Source organism: Hypanus sabinus, chromosome 9 (genome assembly GCF_030144855.1).
Source record: "Hypanus sabinus isolate sHypSab1 chromosome 9, sHypSab1.hap1, whole genome shotgun sequence".
Classification (NCBI taxonomy): Eukaryota; Metazoa; Chordata; class Chondrichthyes; order Myliobatiformes; family Dasyatidae; genus Hypanus; species Hypanus sabinus.
In genome coordinates this window covers 41,452,335-41,465,893 of record NC_082714.1, presented here as the reverse complement: position 1 = coordinate 41,465,893, position 13,559 = coordinate 41,452,335, and the positions used below count along the sequence as shown (strand labels likewise).

Sequence of the window (13,559 nt, the reverse complement as noted above, 5' to 3'; positions counted from 1 at the left end):
TCTAAATCGAAACTGAATTTTTTTTTACTTAACTTTCTTCAGTTTCACAAAGTTTTCCATTAAAAACCCTGAAGAAAGCTTCTGGCTCGGATGATACTCCTTGCCTAGCTTTGTATGCAATGCACTGAGAGGGCAGTAGAGTAAAAAGATACATCATCTTCAAAGGCATTGGAGACCCGTCTGAACGCACGCTACAATGTCAGCTTCCGACCCCAGCAATGTTGATTGCCGAGCCCTGGATCAGGTCAGAATATGGGGCATCAATCAGCCTTCGCGACGCTGGAGCAGAATCAGTCTAAACATGAGCAACAGTCATCCAGAGAGTGGTGGAGAACCTGAGCAGAGTAACAAGAACTGGAGAAGCAGTAAGAATATATTGCAAAATATGGATGGACAATCAGTGCAGCCAGCAACAGTGGTCTCCAGGAAACTGAGCCAAGAACCTATTGCCATTTGAGAAGCATTAAACCCAAACACAGCTGTAAACTCAGGAGGAGCATCTTGAGCTATTGGTTCCAACACATCCTCATTACAGCACAGGGAGCTAGCTGAGCATCCATTAGATGTAGCTACATCCCCATATATCCTAAAGACATGTTCTGGAACATCAGAAGATACCAGAATCAGAGCTAGTAGATTTGTCATGGGGGGGGAAGGTCCGCTAACAACTGCCAACTCTCACTGACTGCGACCATATTCCCGAACAACAGGGATGAAATCACAAGTCCTGAAGCTGCAGACAGTATTTCACATCTCAAAGACATAGCTGACAAGATCTCCCCCCTCCCTCACTCAACTCTTCTGTTCAGAGTCTCCTGTTGCTTGGTAGAGACACCATCTGTGCACATAATGTACATGAACAGCATGATCTCCTTATGTCTAGTGACTGGAGCTATGTTGAGTCATAGTGGGTGAAGTCTGCTTCAATGGTGCTTGTCAGCCCATAGACATGCATGAGAAAGACATTTCAGACTGTGAGAGTAGCATCTTATATCAGGATTTCTCAACTGGAGTTCAACAAGAGGTTGCTAAGAGTTCCGCAAGAGATCATGATTTAATAAAACAACACTTCTTGAACTTCGTGCAATGCATAATGCTAGCGCTCGTAGTAGTGGGCAATGAATGAGCAGGCATGATAACAATCTCATTAGAGGTCTCACAGCTCAGCATGGCAGTGCACAGTAGGTCCGTGTTTAGTTGGTTGAGTTCACTTTCAGCTTTTCCATACGAGATAGCGGAGGCCATTAGTAATTGGTGAGCACTGTATAGCACAGAGGGGAGGGCAGTCGGCTGATGAGCGTAAAGTGCGCTTTCCGAGCATTGAACGGACTCACCCAACTTGGGCTGTGACGTCAGCCTCTCCCTTCCGAACCACCTCCCCCAACTTCCCCTTGCATGCCACCAACTGACCTGTGGGAACAAACAAATTCTACTGGTGTCCTAGAAAATTGGAGGGAGATTTTTATTCTAAAGAAGGAATTTTTACATGCAACAACTCAGCTGCTGGCCTGCTACTTTGCTGTTGTAAATGTTGCAAAAGGTGAATTGTGTAGGTTAGAAGTGAATTATATTGTGAAGTGTTTGTATTTTTTGTCATTTCCTCATTATTTATTATGCTGTTGCTTTTTATATTTTATTAACCCCTGCATTCGGATAAGATGTGGTAGGAGAAACTGAAGAGGTTTCGCTCTCAAATAGTACGATAAGTTGACACATTGATGACATGTCACATAATGCTGAAGAGGTTTTGTGCGATAAACTGAAAAACAATAGCTTCTCTATCCAGGCTGATGAGTCAACAGATTTCACCAATAAATGTCATGTTGTAGCTTTTGTAAGATTTGTAAATGATGTTGAAACTCAAGTAAACTTTTTTTTCTGTTGCAAAGAGCTGCCAAAAAAAGTAAAGGGCAAAATTTATTTAATGTTTTGCCTTCATGTCTGGAAACAAAAGGTCTGTCTTGTAGGAACTGTGTTGGCATCTGTACTGATGCAGCCCCCATCAATGACAGGTTTTGTTTCAGTAAAAAAAAGAAAATCCTGACATTGACACAACACACCGCTTTCTTCAGAGAGGTGCTGATGTCAAAAACTCTTGGAGATGAAATGAAAAAAGCTCCAGATGATGCTACAAAAGAAATGGTTAACTCTACTCAACAAAGACAAGTTCACTCAAGAATGTTTTAAAAAAACTGTGAAAACCTGGACAAAGAACAGACCGATCTCCTGCTACATACAGAAATCTGGTGGCTTAGCAGAGGAAGAGTTCTCAACGGGATGCTTGAGCTGAAAGGTGAATGGCAGGAGCAGTTTCAAGAAAACAGTGGGCCAGATTTTGCTGTGTACTTTGAAGATGAAGAATGGCTGCAGAAACCAGCCTACTTACCAGATATTTTTCATCATGTGAACTCATTGAACAAATCTCTACAAGGCCCTGAAGAAAATGTTTTGACTTCAAGTGACAAGATTCTTGGATTAAAAAGGAAATTGAATTGTTGCAAAAATCATAGCTGCAAAAGGAAATCTTGAAATCTTTCCACTGCTACTTGGGCTTCAGAGTGAGGACGGATATCAGAAAGTCTTGGGGTCTTATTGTAAACAAAAATTTATTATGTTTGCCTTATGAATGTTTAAAATTTATGGAAGGGAAAGAGATTAATTTCAAGAAAGGTAAACTAAGCTCAACTACCTCCCCCCCCCCCCCCCCGCCAAGAAAGCTTGGCTAAAAATACATTCTCTATTCAAAAGAGCATTTACAATTATTTTTGGATTGTTATAGGAACAAGTTACTGATCACACTAACTTACCATGAGCTGTAGATATAATAATTTTTTATGCTGGGGTTCCCTGAGACCTCAAAATTATTTCAAAGGTTCCTCCACGGCAAAAAGGTTGAGCAAGGCTGATCTATATGAAAGCGAAGATTTTAGGAGGAGCCAAAGACAGACTCTGCAGTGGTTGACATATTTCTCTGTGCAACCAAATCAGGCAAAGGTTAGAATCCTTTTTGTTGTTCAAAGACAGAAGAGGTATAGGGCATCACAAAGCAGGAACCTCATCCAATCCAAAGTTACCTTAGCGAACTCTGTCACTCTGAGAGGCTACAGCGAGTTGCAGGACATATTAAGAGAGCACAACTCACTTCAGAAGTACCCCACCCAATCATCACTCTGGGTGAGCACCGTGCCACCAACCTGCTCATTAGATATTACCTCAGGCAAGTATGTCACTAAGGACGCCATTTACGAAGCAAGGACTGTTTAAAGACTAGTCTGAGACTATTCATTCTTTTGCCATAGATGTAAAGGAAAGATCATTTGACTTTTAGTTTCAGTGTTAACTTTGACATCGTGTCAGTCAGGTGATGAGTGTTCTGCCTTTAAAGGCGCTGTTCATTTTGTATGCAGTTTGTTTTGTACATCACTTCCTGTTTGTAAGCTTTTTTTTAAAGAAAGACATAATTTCCTGCGTGGATTAATTCAGATTTTGAATTAGAACAAACAATACAGAAAAACATCCACCTCCATCCACTCTTTATTAGCCCTTGAAACAGCAATACCTGTGAGTCTGATATTAAAGTTTATCGTTCATCGCTGTTAAGCTGTCATCGTGCCATGTGTTCACCCTACTTCGCGGTATAGCTGTAGAAGGTTGAATGTGTGTATTACCTTGTTTAATGCTGATGATGAGAATAATTGATAATACTATCATACTCAGGCACGTGCCAATCCTGTACTAAATTTAATACGTGTTTTACTTCATGTTCTGTAGTTCCACAAAGTTTTCTCATTCAATTCCCGCCACTGCTTGTAAGGATTTTGTACGTTCTCCCCGTGACCGCATGGGTTTTCTCCGGGCACTCCAGTTTCCTCCCACAATCTAAGAACATACTGACTGGTGGGTTAATCAGTCATTGTAAATTGTCCCGTGATTAGGCTAGGATTAAATTGGGGGAATTGCTTGGCAGTGCGGCTCAGCGGCCAGAAGGGTCTATTCCACACTGTATCTCAATCAATCAATAACTAACTTGAAGAATGCTTCCGGCTCGGCTGATTTCTGAAAAGGTGTTTAACTTCCAGCCTAGCTTTATACACAATGCACAGCGAGGGCAGTAGACTTAAGCTCATGTCAAGGAATGGAACAACACTACTTGTTACGAAAATGTTAACGTGAACACGTTTATATAATTACAAGACGACATGTATATGTCCATACCATCTCAGTAAAGGCATATGCAACCTACTAACGGAGTCAGAAGCATACCAGAGCTAGGTAAATCTTGGTTACCAGACGGTCACGGAAACACCGATAGGCCTTGGCAGCTGCCATCTTATTGAGAGCAATACACAGCGCTCCACTGGTGGAGAAATCCAGCTGATGACAAAATCTGTCCAGAAACACAAAAGAAAGTGATGAGAACCACACCATTAAATGACATGGGATGTAATTTAAGGCAAATTGGCACCACTTTCTAAAAAATCTATATATTTGTACATGTAAGTTTTCCACATGAACTAAAGAAGCCACTATCATGGCAATTTCCCTGAAATGTGTCACAGTGCTTCACACTATCACAATCCAAATTATTTCTTACACCTCACATTTCTAGAGTGGTAATGACAGGAAGATTGACTTCTCAACAGGAAAAAATTGTTACTAAGCACACAGCTTTGTTCACTGCTATATTGAACCTTTCAATCAGTTGATTTTGCTCAATTTGAAGTTGAACAGCACATAAAAGGTGCATTAAAATGACCTAAAGGTCATCAGTCTATATTGGTGGACTGACCGTTGTGTACTTCTTGAACTTTTGTTTTTGCTTAATTTCTATCTTGAGCAGTAATCTTGTTTTTACCACTCTAAATAAACAACTCCAAGGGTCAGTATCAGGATCATTAATTTTCTTTTATACATGCAGCAACATTATAACATCACCTGAGCGAGGGACTCCGAAGACATCCACAGTTCTCTGTCACAACAGATGCTGATGACTGCTGGACTGACCATCTAATTAACTCTATTTCCAAATAAGATATTCTCTATTACCTCCTTGATCTCATCAAACCAGTCTTGTTGGAGAGGTCATAAGTCACCTTAGTGTCAACAGCATGTGGGTTGCCTTGAAATTCATCAAAATTAACACCTGTGAAGTGACTCATGACTGCTCTGACAAAATTCGCCAGTAATGGTTTAATGAGATTGAGGAGCTAATTAAGGAGATTGGAAGTTCCACCTTTCCTCAAGGGGGAAGAAACAGCTCTACAGGTGTATGAAGGCAGAGTTCCAGCAGACAACCCAGAACTTGAAATACAGATGGCAGGTGAACAGAGCAGAGAAGATGCTCTTCAACAACTTTCAATTTCCTGATCCCATTCACCACCGATGTCCAGACCCTATACACTTCTATACTGCATCAGGAAGGCCTTAAAGCTCTCCACTTTCTCAACAACAGGCCACAGGATTTTCCCTCCACCACCACCCTCCTCTATCTGTCAGAACTGGTCCTCATACTCAACAATTTCTCCTTCAGCTCCTCCCACTTTCTCCAAACCCAAGGTGCAGCCATGGGCACCCAAGTGGACAGTCCATGGTCCAAGTCTTCTTTGGCAGCACAACCCAACTCTTTCTACGCTACATTGATGACTACATTGGTGCTGCTTCATCCACCAATGCTGAGCTCATTAGTTTAATCAACTTTGCCTCAAACTTCCACCTACCCTTAAATCCCCTTGGTCCACTTCTGACACCTGTCTCCCCTTTTTCAATCTCGCTGTCTCCATCTCTGGGAGCAAACTACTTCTGCTATCGTTTATAAGCCTACCAACCCTCACAGCTATCTTGACTAAACTTCCTTCCAACCTATAACTTCTAAAAATGCCATTCCATTTTCTAAGTTCCTTTATCTCTGCCACATCCGTTCCCAGGACACAAGAAGTGTTCTTCTTCAAAGAACTGGGTTTCCCTTCTTTCACCATTGAAGCTGCCCACACCTGCATCTCCTCCATTCCCTGGACTTCCACTCTCATCCTACCTTCCTGCCGCCCTAACAGAGATAGAGTTCCTCTTGTCATTACCTACCACCTCACGAGTCTTCACATCTAGCATATTATCCTCTCAATGTCCACCATCTTCAATAGGATCCTACCATCAAACACATCTTTACCTCCCCCTCCCATTCTCCATTTTCTGCAGGGATTGCTCCCTCCATGATTCTCTTCTCCATTCATCTCTCCCATTCTCATTTTGACCTCTCTGTCCATGGCCTCTCCTCTACTTACATGACACAGCCAAACTCAGGTTGGAAGGGCAACATCTCAATTTCTGTCTGAGTAGCCTCCAACCTGAAAGCCTGAGCATCGATTTCTTCGGTAATTCTCCCTCATTCTCTTCCCCCCCATTCCCCATTGTGATTACTCTCTCACCCCTTTTCTTCGCTTAACCTCTCTGTTCCCCTCCTTCTTCCATGGTTCACTGTTCTCTTTCAGACTCCTTCTTCAGCCCTTCACCTCTTCCACTTATTACCTCCCAGTTTCTTACTTCATCCCTCTTCCACCCACCCACATTCCCCCTCACTTATCACCTGCCAGCTTGTACTTCTTCACCCTACTTCTCCTTCTGCCCGCCTGACTTTCTAGCCTTGGCTCAAAGCTTTGACGGTTAATTCCCCTCCATCGATACTGCCCGACCTGCCGAGTTCCTCCAGCATTTTCTGTGTTGCAAAATGGAGTGGCAGATTCTGATATAGCAGTGGATTTGGTATCAGTGAATATTTTAGCTTCCTTAAATTTCAACAAATGGGGAAAATTCAGAAAAGACGTTTTTGAAACATAACATGAAACAGATAATAAGGAATTACCTAAACCCATAGTAGGTATCTGGGTCAGCGAGCTCAGGAAATCGGTGCTTCAGCTGAGACTGAACTGTGAGAGTCTCATACCACATCTTACTGTCAATGCGGATATCCCAATGCTTATTCACCACCAGGAAATCTGTGCTCTGGTACAAAGTACACAGGTCCCCAATACTAGCAGGTTCCATATCACCAAGCCACCTAACAGCAGTCCTAAGTGAAAATGAAGAATTGAAAATTAGTTTTTTTTAGTTCTGCTACTTACAGGATAAATTCTAAACATCTAGGATTGAATGAGGAGAAATTCATTCTCTTGGAATGGGCAAACCTGTGAAACTCACCGGAACAGAAGGCTATGACAGCTAGCTCATTAAGCATATTTAAATAAGACTATTGAAACAAAAAGCAGCAAAGGGAATAGGAAGAGAGCAGGAATACAACAGAGGTCTAGCTATGATCATATTGATCTGAAGAGATCATCTGAAATGCAGAATGGCCTATTTCTGTTCTACTTTTTGGCATTAAGTGCAATGGAACAACAAAATATAAAATATTTTATTAATTTCAGGCACTTTAAAAACAGTGGTATTCTGGTGCTAGGAGATAGAGGGTAACTGCCCTTTGGTTCTTTCATATTTGAAATACAAGGTTTGAAAAGTTTTGTTTCTAATTTGCTCTTTGTTTAGTTTTCCAGTGACTCCATCGACCAATTACCAATCCCTCAACACCAATCGAATTCACAAGTCCCAACTCAATTGATTAGTCATCATTTAATCTTATTATAAAAAAACTAAGACAACAATAAACCACTAATAGTGTAGTTTTTCATTGGTTCTATTGGACTGCTTTGTTCTATGAAAGCCTGCAAATAAATGAATCTCCGTCAATGCATCAAAAGAATTTCTGTTGGCGCGTGGCCAACTGGATAAGGCGTTGGTCTAGTGATCTGAAGGTCGCTAGTTCGAGCCTCAGCTATGGCAGCGTGTTGTTTCCTTGAACAAGGCACTTAATCACACATTGCTCTGCGATGACACCAGTGCCAAGCTGTATTGGCCCTTGGACAACATCGATGGCATAGAGAGGGGAGACTTGCAGCATGGGCAACTGCCGGTCTCCCATACAACCCTGCTCAGGCCTGCGCCCTAGAAAGGGTGAAGATCCAGGATCTCGTGAGACTAATGAATGCCTATATAAATGAATCTCAGGTTGGTATTTGGTGACATATATGGACTTTGATAATAAATTTATTTTTGAACATTGGATTAATCAGTCCTGATGAAGGGTCTCGACCCAAAACGTTGACTGCTTCTTTCAACGGATGCTGCTTGACCTGCTGAGTTCATCCAGCTTTTTTGTACGTCTTGATTTGACCACAGCATCTGCAGTGTACTTTGTGGGTTAATCATTAGCCTGACAATTGATTTAGAAAACTACAGTGTTGGAAGCTGATACTTGCAATAAATTTACATTAGCATGATATGCCCGAATATTGGCAATCTAAATTTTAGATTTGCAATTTGTTGTTCTGATCTTTGCCTCCAGGTACTAAACTTCAAACAGAAGATATACCCAAACAGGCTGACATCTCATTGAGGTGTATACACACATCTCAGAGGACCCTCACTAGAGAAACAGAATGGCATATTGAACTTATTATCAGATATCATGCAACTGAGTCCTTACTGCAATTTGCTGTTTTTTTTATTGATTAAAGTATCATTCATCACATTTCTACAGATCAACTGAAAAGCAGTTTGCAAGGAACATTTGGGCATATCATACTAGTGTAAATCTATTGAAAAGATCAACTTACAACACTGCAGATTTCTAAATCAATTGACAGTCTGAATGATTCATGGGCAATTACAATAAGAATCTGTTTCGATTAGAGGAAATAAATTATTTTGTTCTGATGTGAGTTCTCTTCATTAACTTAATTCCAGATCATTATACTGCACTCCCAGTTCATCTTTCAATTCCATAAATGTTCACAGGCCACATACCAACATAACTGATCCAAAAAAAAAAATAATCACAAAAGATATTCTCAAGGACAATAAATGTGGTTATATATCTATCCCCATTCTTCTTGACTTTTAAATATGATCCATCCAGTTTCAATTCCTCTAAATTTTCACTGTTGTAACAATCAAATTTCCAGTAAATTTTCTATCCAATCCTGCACCATTAGCTTTGGAAAGTGGTACCCATCTCAACCACCAAATGATCTATCAGAGATTCTTCTAATTTTTCATCTAGATCCTCTTGGCACCATCACTGGAAATCCAACACAAATTTCCACATTTCACCAATTACACCACATTTTACCAGACCAAACACTCTCAGACCCTTACTAAGCCAATCCCTGATACTGTGAACCCAGCCCATCTCTAATTAAACACTAAAAATAATGCACCCAGGTATGAACTTAATTCTCTAGCCAGAAGTATGACCAGAATCAATCACTATTATCAATCATAGTAACCCCTGACATCTTCATTCGCTAGAATATCTACTTCCAATAAAGAAACATCACATGATGACAACATTAGTTTAATTCACCAGCAGCTGGATCCCTTATTCACATCAATTACCTCAAGAATAGCTACTTTCCTTCAACTAATCGGTTCTTGCACCAACTTGTGGCCTGCCCCAGCACATCTGGAGGCTATCAATGCAAACAATGCATTTCACTGCCTGTTGTAATGTACACGTTATAAATCTGAATCAGTAAAATCTTAATCACTACAGTTCAGCAACACTTTGCACTAAAATGGTCTTTTTTTGTTTATATTTTCTTGTGTAAAATATACTAATTTGTTTTTCTAGTGATTCTGCTAATATAATGCTGTGTCTGTTATACTACTGAAAGATTTTTATTGTGTCCATGTATATATGTGCATATGACAATATGACAGCAAGTTTCAATTTGAAATAAATAACTTCCACCAATCCAACAGGTCCTTGATCAATCCATTTGCCATGAGCCTGAGCTGCCCATCCTATTCACCCGTAAGTTTATAGTTTGGACACTCACCAATGTGGTTATGATCGGGCTGCTCTAGGACTGATACCACAGCATCTGTCATTCACCTGGCCCTGACAGACCTAGAAAACAAGGACACTTATGAAAGGATGCTGTTTCTGGATTTCAGTTCGGCATTCAACACTATTGTCAAACAGACCTGTGAACGAACTTCTACTCCTCAGTCTAAATACACCACTGTGCAACATCTGGGTGTTGGACTTTCTAGCCAACAGACCTCAGATAGGATGCACAACCGCTCCTTCCTCCCCATCATCCTAAAACCCTGCGCTGTGAGTTGAGCCCTTTGCTGTACATTCTGCTCACACATGACTGCACAAACACCTAAGCAAAACACAGTGTCAAATTGGCTGGCGACATGACTGTAGTGGGGCTCATCACCAAAAACAATGAGACGGCCTGTCGAGAGTTGTTGGAAGAGCTTGAGGCCTTCTATTCCTCAATGTCAACAAGACAAAGCAGATGGGTAGCGACTTCAAGCAAACTTACACTCCTCACCACCCCTCCCCCACTTTACATCGGTGGAAACTTCAAGAGTTTCAAACTTGTGAGGGTGGACATCACACACAAACTCCCTTGGCCCATAACACATCCTGTACAGTCAAGAAATCTCACCAATGCCTCTACTTTTCAATGAGTTTGAAGAGAGCTGGAATTTGCACATCCATACTCACATCATTCTACAGAAGCACAGTTAGAGTGCATCCTGACAAGCTGCATCACCACTTGGTACAGAAACTACACTGCAGTTGACTGGAAAGCTCTACAACAGGCAGTCAAAAGTACTCATCACTTATACCAGCCATCAAAGACACATATACAAAAAGTTCCAGAAAAGGGTCAGTATCATGAAGGACCCTGTTCACCCTATTCATGGACTGTTAGCTCCACTCCCATCTGGGAGGAGGCTACAAAGCATCGAAACCAGGACCACCAGATTCAAAACAGTTACTTTCCCCAAGTAGTGAGGCTGATCAATACCTCCACCACTACTTTATTAATTCCTATCAGTCAGCTTATGAATAGCTCAGTGTCACTTTATGGACATACACTCAATCTATGCATATAAGCCATCTTATGTATTTAATGCGTAGTTATTCAGTATTGTTCTTTATTGTTTATACTTTTTATGCGACATTAGATCTGGATTTACAATTACTTTGTTCTCCTTCCTTCCTTTCTTTCTCTCTTTAAAACCTACCTCTTCACCTTTGATAAATCCCTTTTTTCTGTGGAAATCAATGTTAGTCCAACAGCCCTTAAATTTCTCCCGTCAACGGCACTAAGCTTCCGGATGTAAGCCGTTCATCGAACAGGAAGCAACGCCTCAATCTAATGACTGACATCAGGACCAACCAATCACAGACACAAGAGATCCGGCAGCCGCTGGAAATCTTAAGCAACACACACACACACAAAATCCTCGAGGAACTCCCCAAGTCATGCAACATCTGTAGAGTACAATAAATAGTCGCCATTCCGAACCGGGTCTTTTTTATTCCTTTCTATAGATTCGGCCTGATTTGCTGCGTTCCTCTAGCATTTAGAGTGTGCAATATTAGGAGCAGCCAATGGGCGGTAAGGAGCGTGCAGTGTGATTGACAGTTCCGCCACCAATAGGAGTTACGGGCTCGCCGACGGGGCGTTTCGCCGGTGATGATGTCATGGACCGGAAGGAGAGTGCCGGTGCGGCGGGAATTTCGTGTTGTCTGGTTGTGGAGAGTGAAGCGAGTTGCGGGACATGGAGGAGGACTGGGACCTATACGGCGTGGAAGATGAGTTCGAAAGCCAGTTTGCCGACGAGTTGGAGGTCCTGGCTGAAATGGATGAGCCGACCTATGGTAAAGCTGAAGTATAGCAAGCTGTCATGTTGAAAGGCCAGGTCACAACTCGGGTTGTGTCTCTTTCAACGCCAGCTGCAAAGGTTTTTCTATTGTCGCTTTCTCCCGGCCTAACACTGGGCGAGCAGAGGGATGTGGCCCCGAACCCCTAACCTTCGCAAGCACAGAGGGCCTGACCCCCCCCCCCCCCCCCGATCCCCTTACCTTGGAGAAGGAGAGTTCTGGTCCCAAGCCCCCTTGGGCTGTTCGGAGGTTGTCTGCTCTAGTTTTTCGAAGAAGCCAACATTCATTTAGAATTGATCAACACACACAAAAAGCTGGAGGAAAATCAACAGGCCAGGCAGCATCTATGGGAAAAAGTAGTCAACGTTTCAGGCTCGGATTTCCTGCATCTGCAGATTTTTCTCTTGTTTGTGTTTAGAATTGATGCCTCTTTAACTGTCTACCACTGTTTATCTCCTGCCATGCTTTTCATCTTATTTTGACATCTTCTATCTTAAGTGCTATTCATGCCTCAGTAGCTATCTTCATTTCAAGTCTTTATCCTTGGACAAGTTAGGCGCAGTGACACTGAATGGGAAATTTGTAATATCTGATCACTCTTCCACAGAAAATGTTTTGGTATGAGATTAATTAAGCCTGTCTCTTTGCATATGACCGCATCTGAAAGAGCCTGTTCTTCTGCTGAGTCACCACATATTATTCTAGAAAGCTATCCCAACTGGATTCCAAGAGCTCTTCCCCAATGTGAAATTTATTAATTTGATTTGTGTAGTTTTACTTCAAGATGTTAGACACCACTGATTAAATCATGTCCTTTGTTACAAAACCCCATTATGTCTCAATTGGTAGCCTATCATATTAGAAGCCTGTAGACCACTACTTCAGGTGCTCTCTGACCCTGATTATACCCCATCCTCGTTATATGCGGGGGATACGTTCCTCACAGTTGACACATAATGTGAATAATTATTTAAATGGAGAAAATAGGAATGCTTTCCACAGGGCTTCCTAAATATGTTTTATCTGTAATTTATTCACATTTTCATATCAATACAACACAAAAGCAGTACCACAAGGTAACATTCATATTATATTTCATCAATTTAAGGTAATATTCAATGTAATAAATCATAGGAAGTTAACATACTAGGGTGTACAGTACTCAGCAACAGTGGGAGGTGTGTTCGCTCTGGGAGATGAGCAGTTGTTGTGGTGTCGGGCAGCTTTACATGGATAAGGTGAATGGTTGTGGTCGTCAGGATCATATCAAGCACAGCAAGGGGTGAAGGAAGACTCACAGAACTCTTAGAACGGCCGGCAGCAGGAGATGACACCAGTTTGAAGAAAGTGATGAGGGTTGTTTGCTTGGCAGCATTTTGTTTTTCAGCATAAATTTGCGTGTAGAGAAGAAGGGTTGACGGCAGGGAATGACTGAAATTCTGACTCCGTTCTAAACTTGGGTCCGTGTCCATCGCCATTTGTGCCAAGTGTTCTGACTTCCACCATTCCCTTACTGTTGGTAAACTCCCGGGATTTTCAAAATTGTCTGTTGCTTGCAGCATCTGAGAGATAGTTCGCCATTAAAAAAAAAAGGTAGATCACACCTTGGTCAAGTGGTTAAATCAGCGATGTTGTGTTAGGCTGCAGGAAAAGCACTGTTATGTTAGGAGGAATGCTGTCCAAATGTTTAGGATGGGCTGGCGCATTGTCAAGCAACAAAAGAATTTTAAAGGCAAGATTTTGTTCCCGGCAGTAGCATCCCAGAGCTGTGTTATCTTCAGCTGATGCTGCGCTGTTTATAATTTCCAGCTTTTTTTCA

At 41.7% G+C, this 13,559-nt stretch overlaps 2 protein-coding genes across 3 annotated transcripts in view; one reads left to right on the top strand and one right to left on the bottom strand.

The window, feature by feature from the left end:
- The window catches only part of rpusd1 (RNA pseudouridine synthase domain containing 1), a 34,674-nt gene extending 23,481 nt beyond the window's left edge, over nucleotides 1-11,193 (bottom strand). Inside the window, exons 1-4 of one of the 2 annotated variants that reach the window (XM_059979545.1) lie at nucleotides 11,098-11,190; nucleotides 9,888-9,958; nucleotides 6,857-7,063; nucleotides 4,264-4,387 (exon numbers count right to left, since the gene is read on the bottom strand). In XM_059979545.1, coding sequence (XP_059835528.1) covers nucleotides 4,264-4,387; nucleotides 6,857-7,038 — 306 coding nt within the window. In that variant the 5' untranslated portion in view covers nucleotides 7,039-7,063; nucleotides 9,888-9,958; nucleotides 11,098-11,190. Of the gene's footprint in view, nucleotides 1-4,263; nucleotides 4,388-6,856; nucleotides 7,064-9,887; nucleotides 9,959-11,097 lie in introns of both variants that reach the window. The other variant, XM_059979546.1, reaches the window with a different exon arrangement.
- A 401-nt stretch (nucleotides 11,194-11,594) lies between these two features.
- Nucleotides 11,595-13,559, top strand: part of chtf18 (CTF18, chromosome transmission fidelity factor 18 homolog (S. cerevisiae)) — a 93,120-nt gene continuing 91,155 nt past the window's right edge. The window contains exon 1 of the mRNA XM_059978662.1: nucleotides 11,595-11,737. Within this exon, the coding sequence (XP_059834645.1) occupies nucleotides 11,638-11,737 (100 nt within the window). The 5' untranslated portion in view covers nucleotides 11,595-11,637. The remainder of the gene's footprint in view (nucleotides 11,738-13,559) is intronic.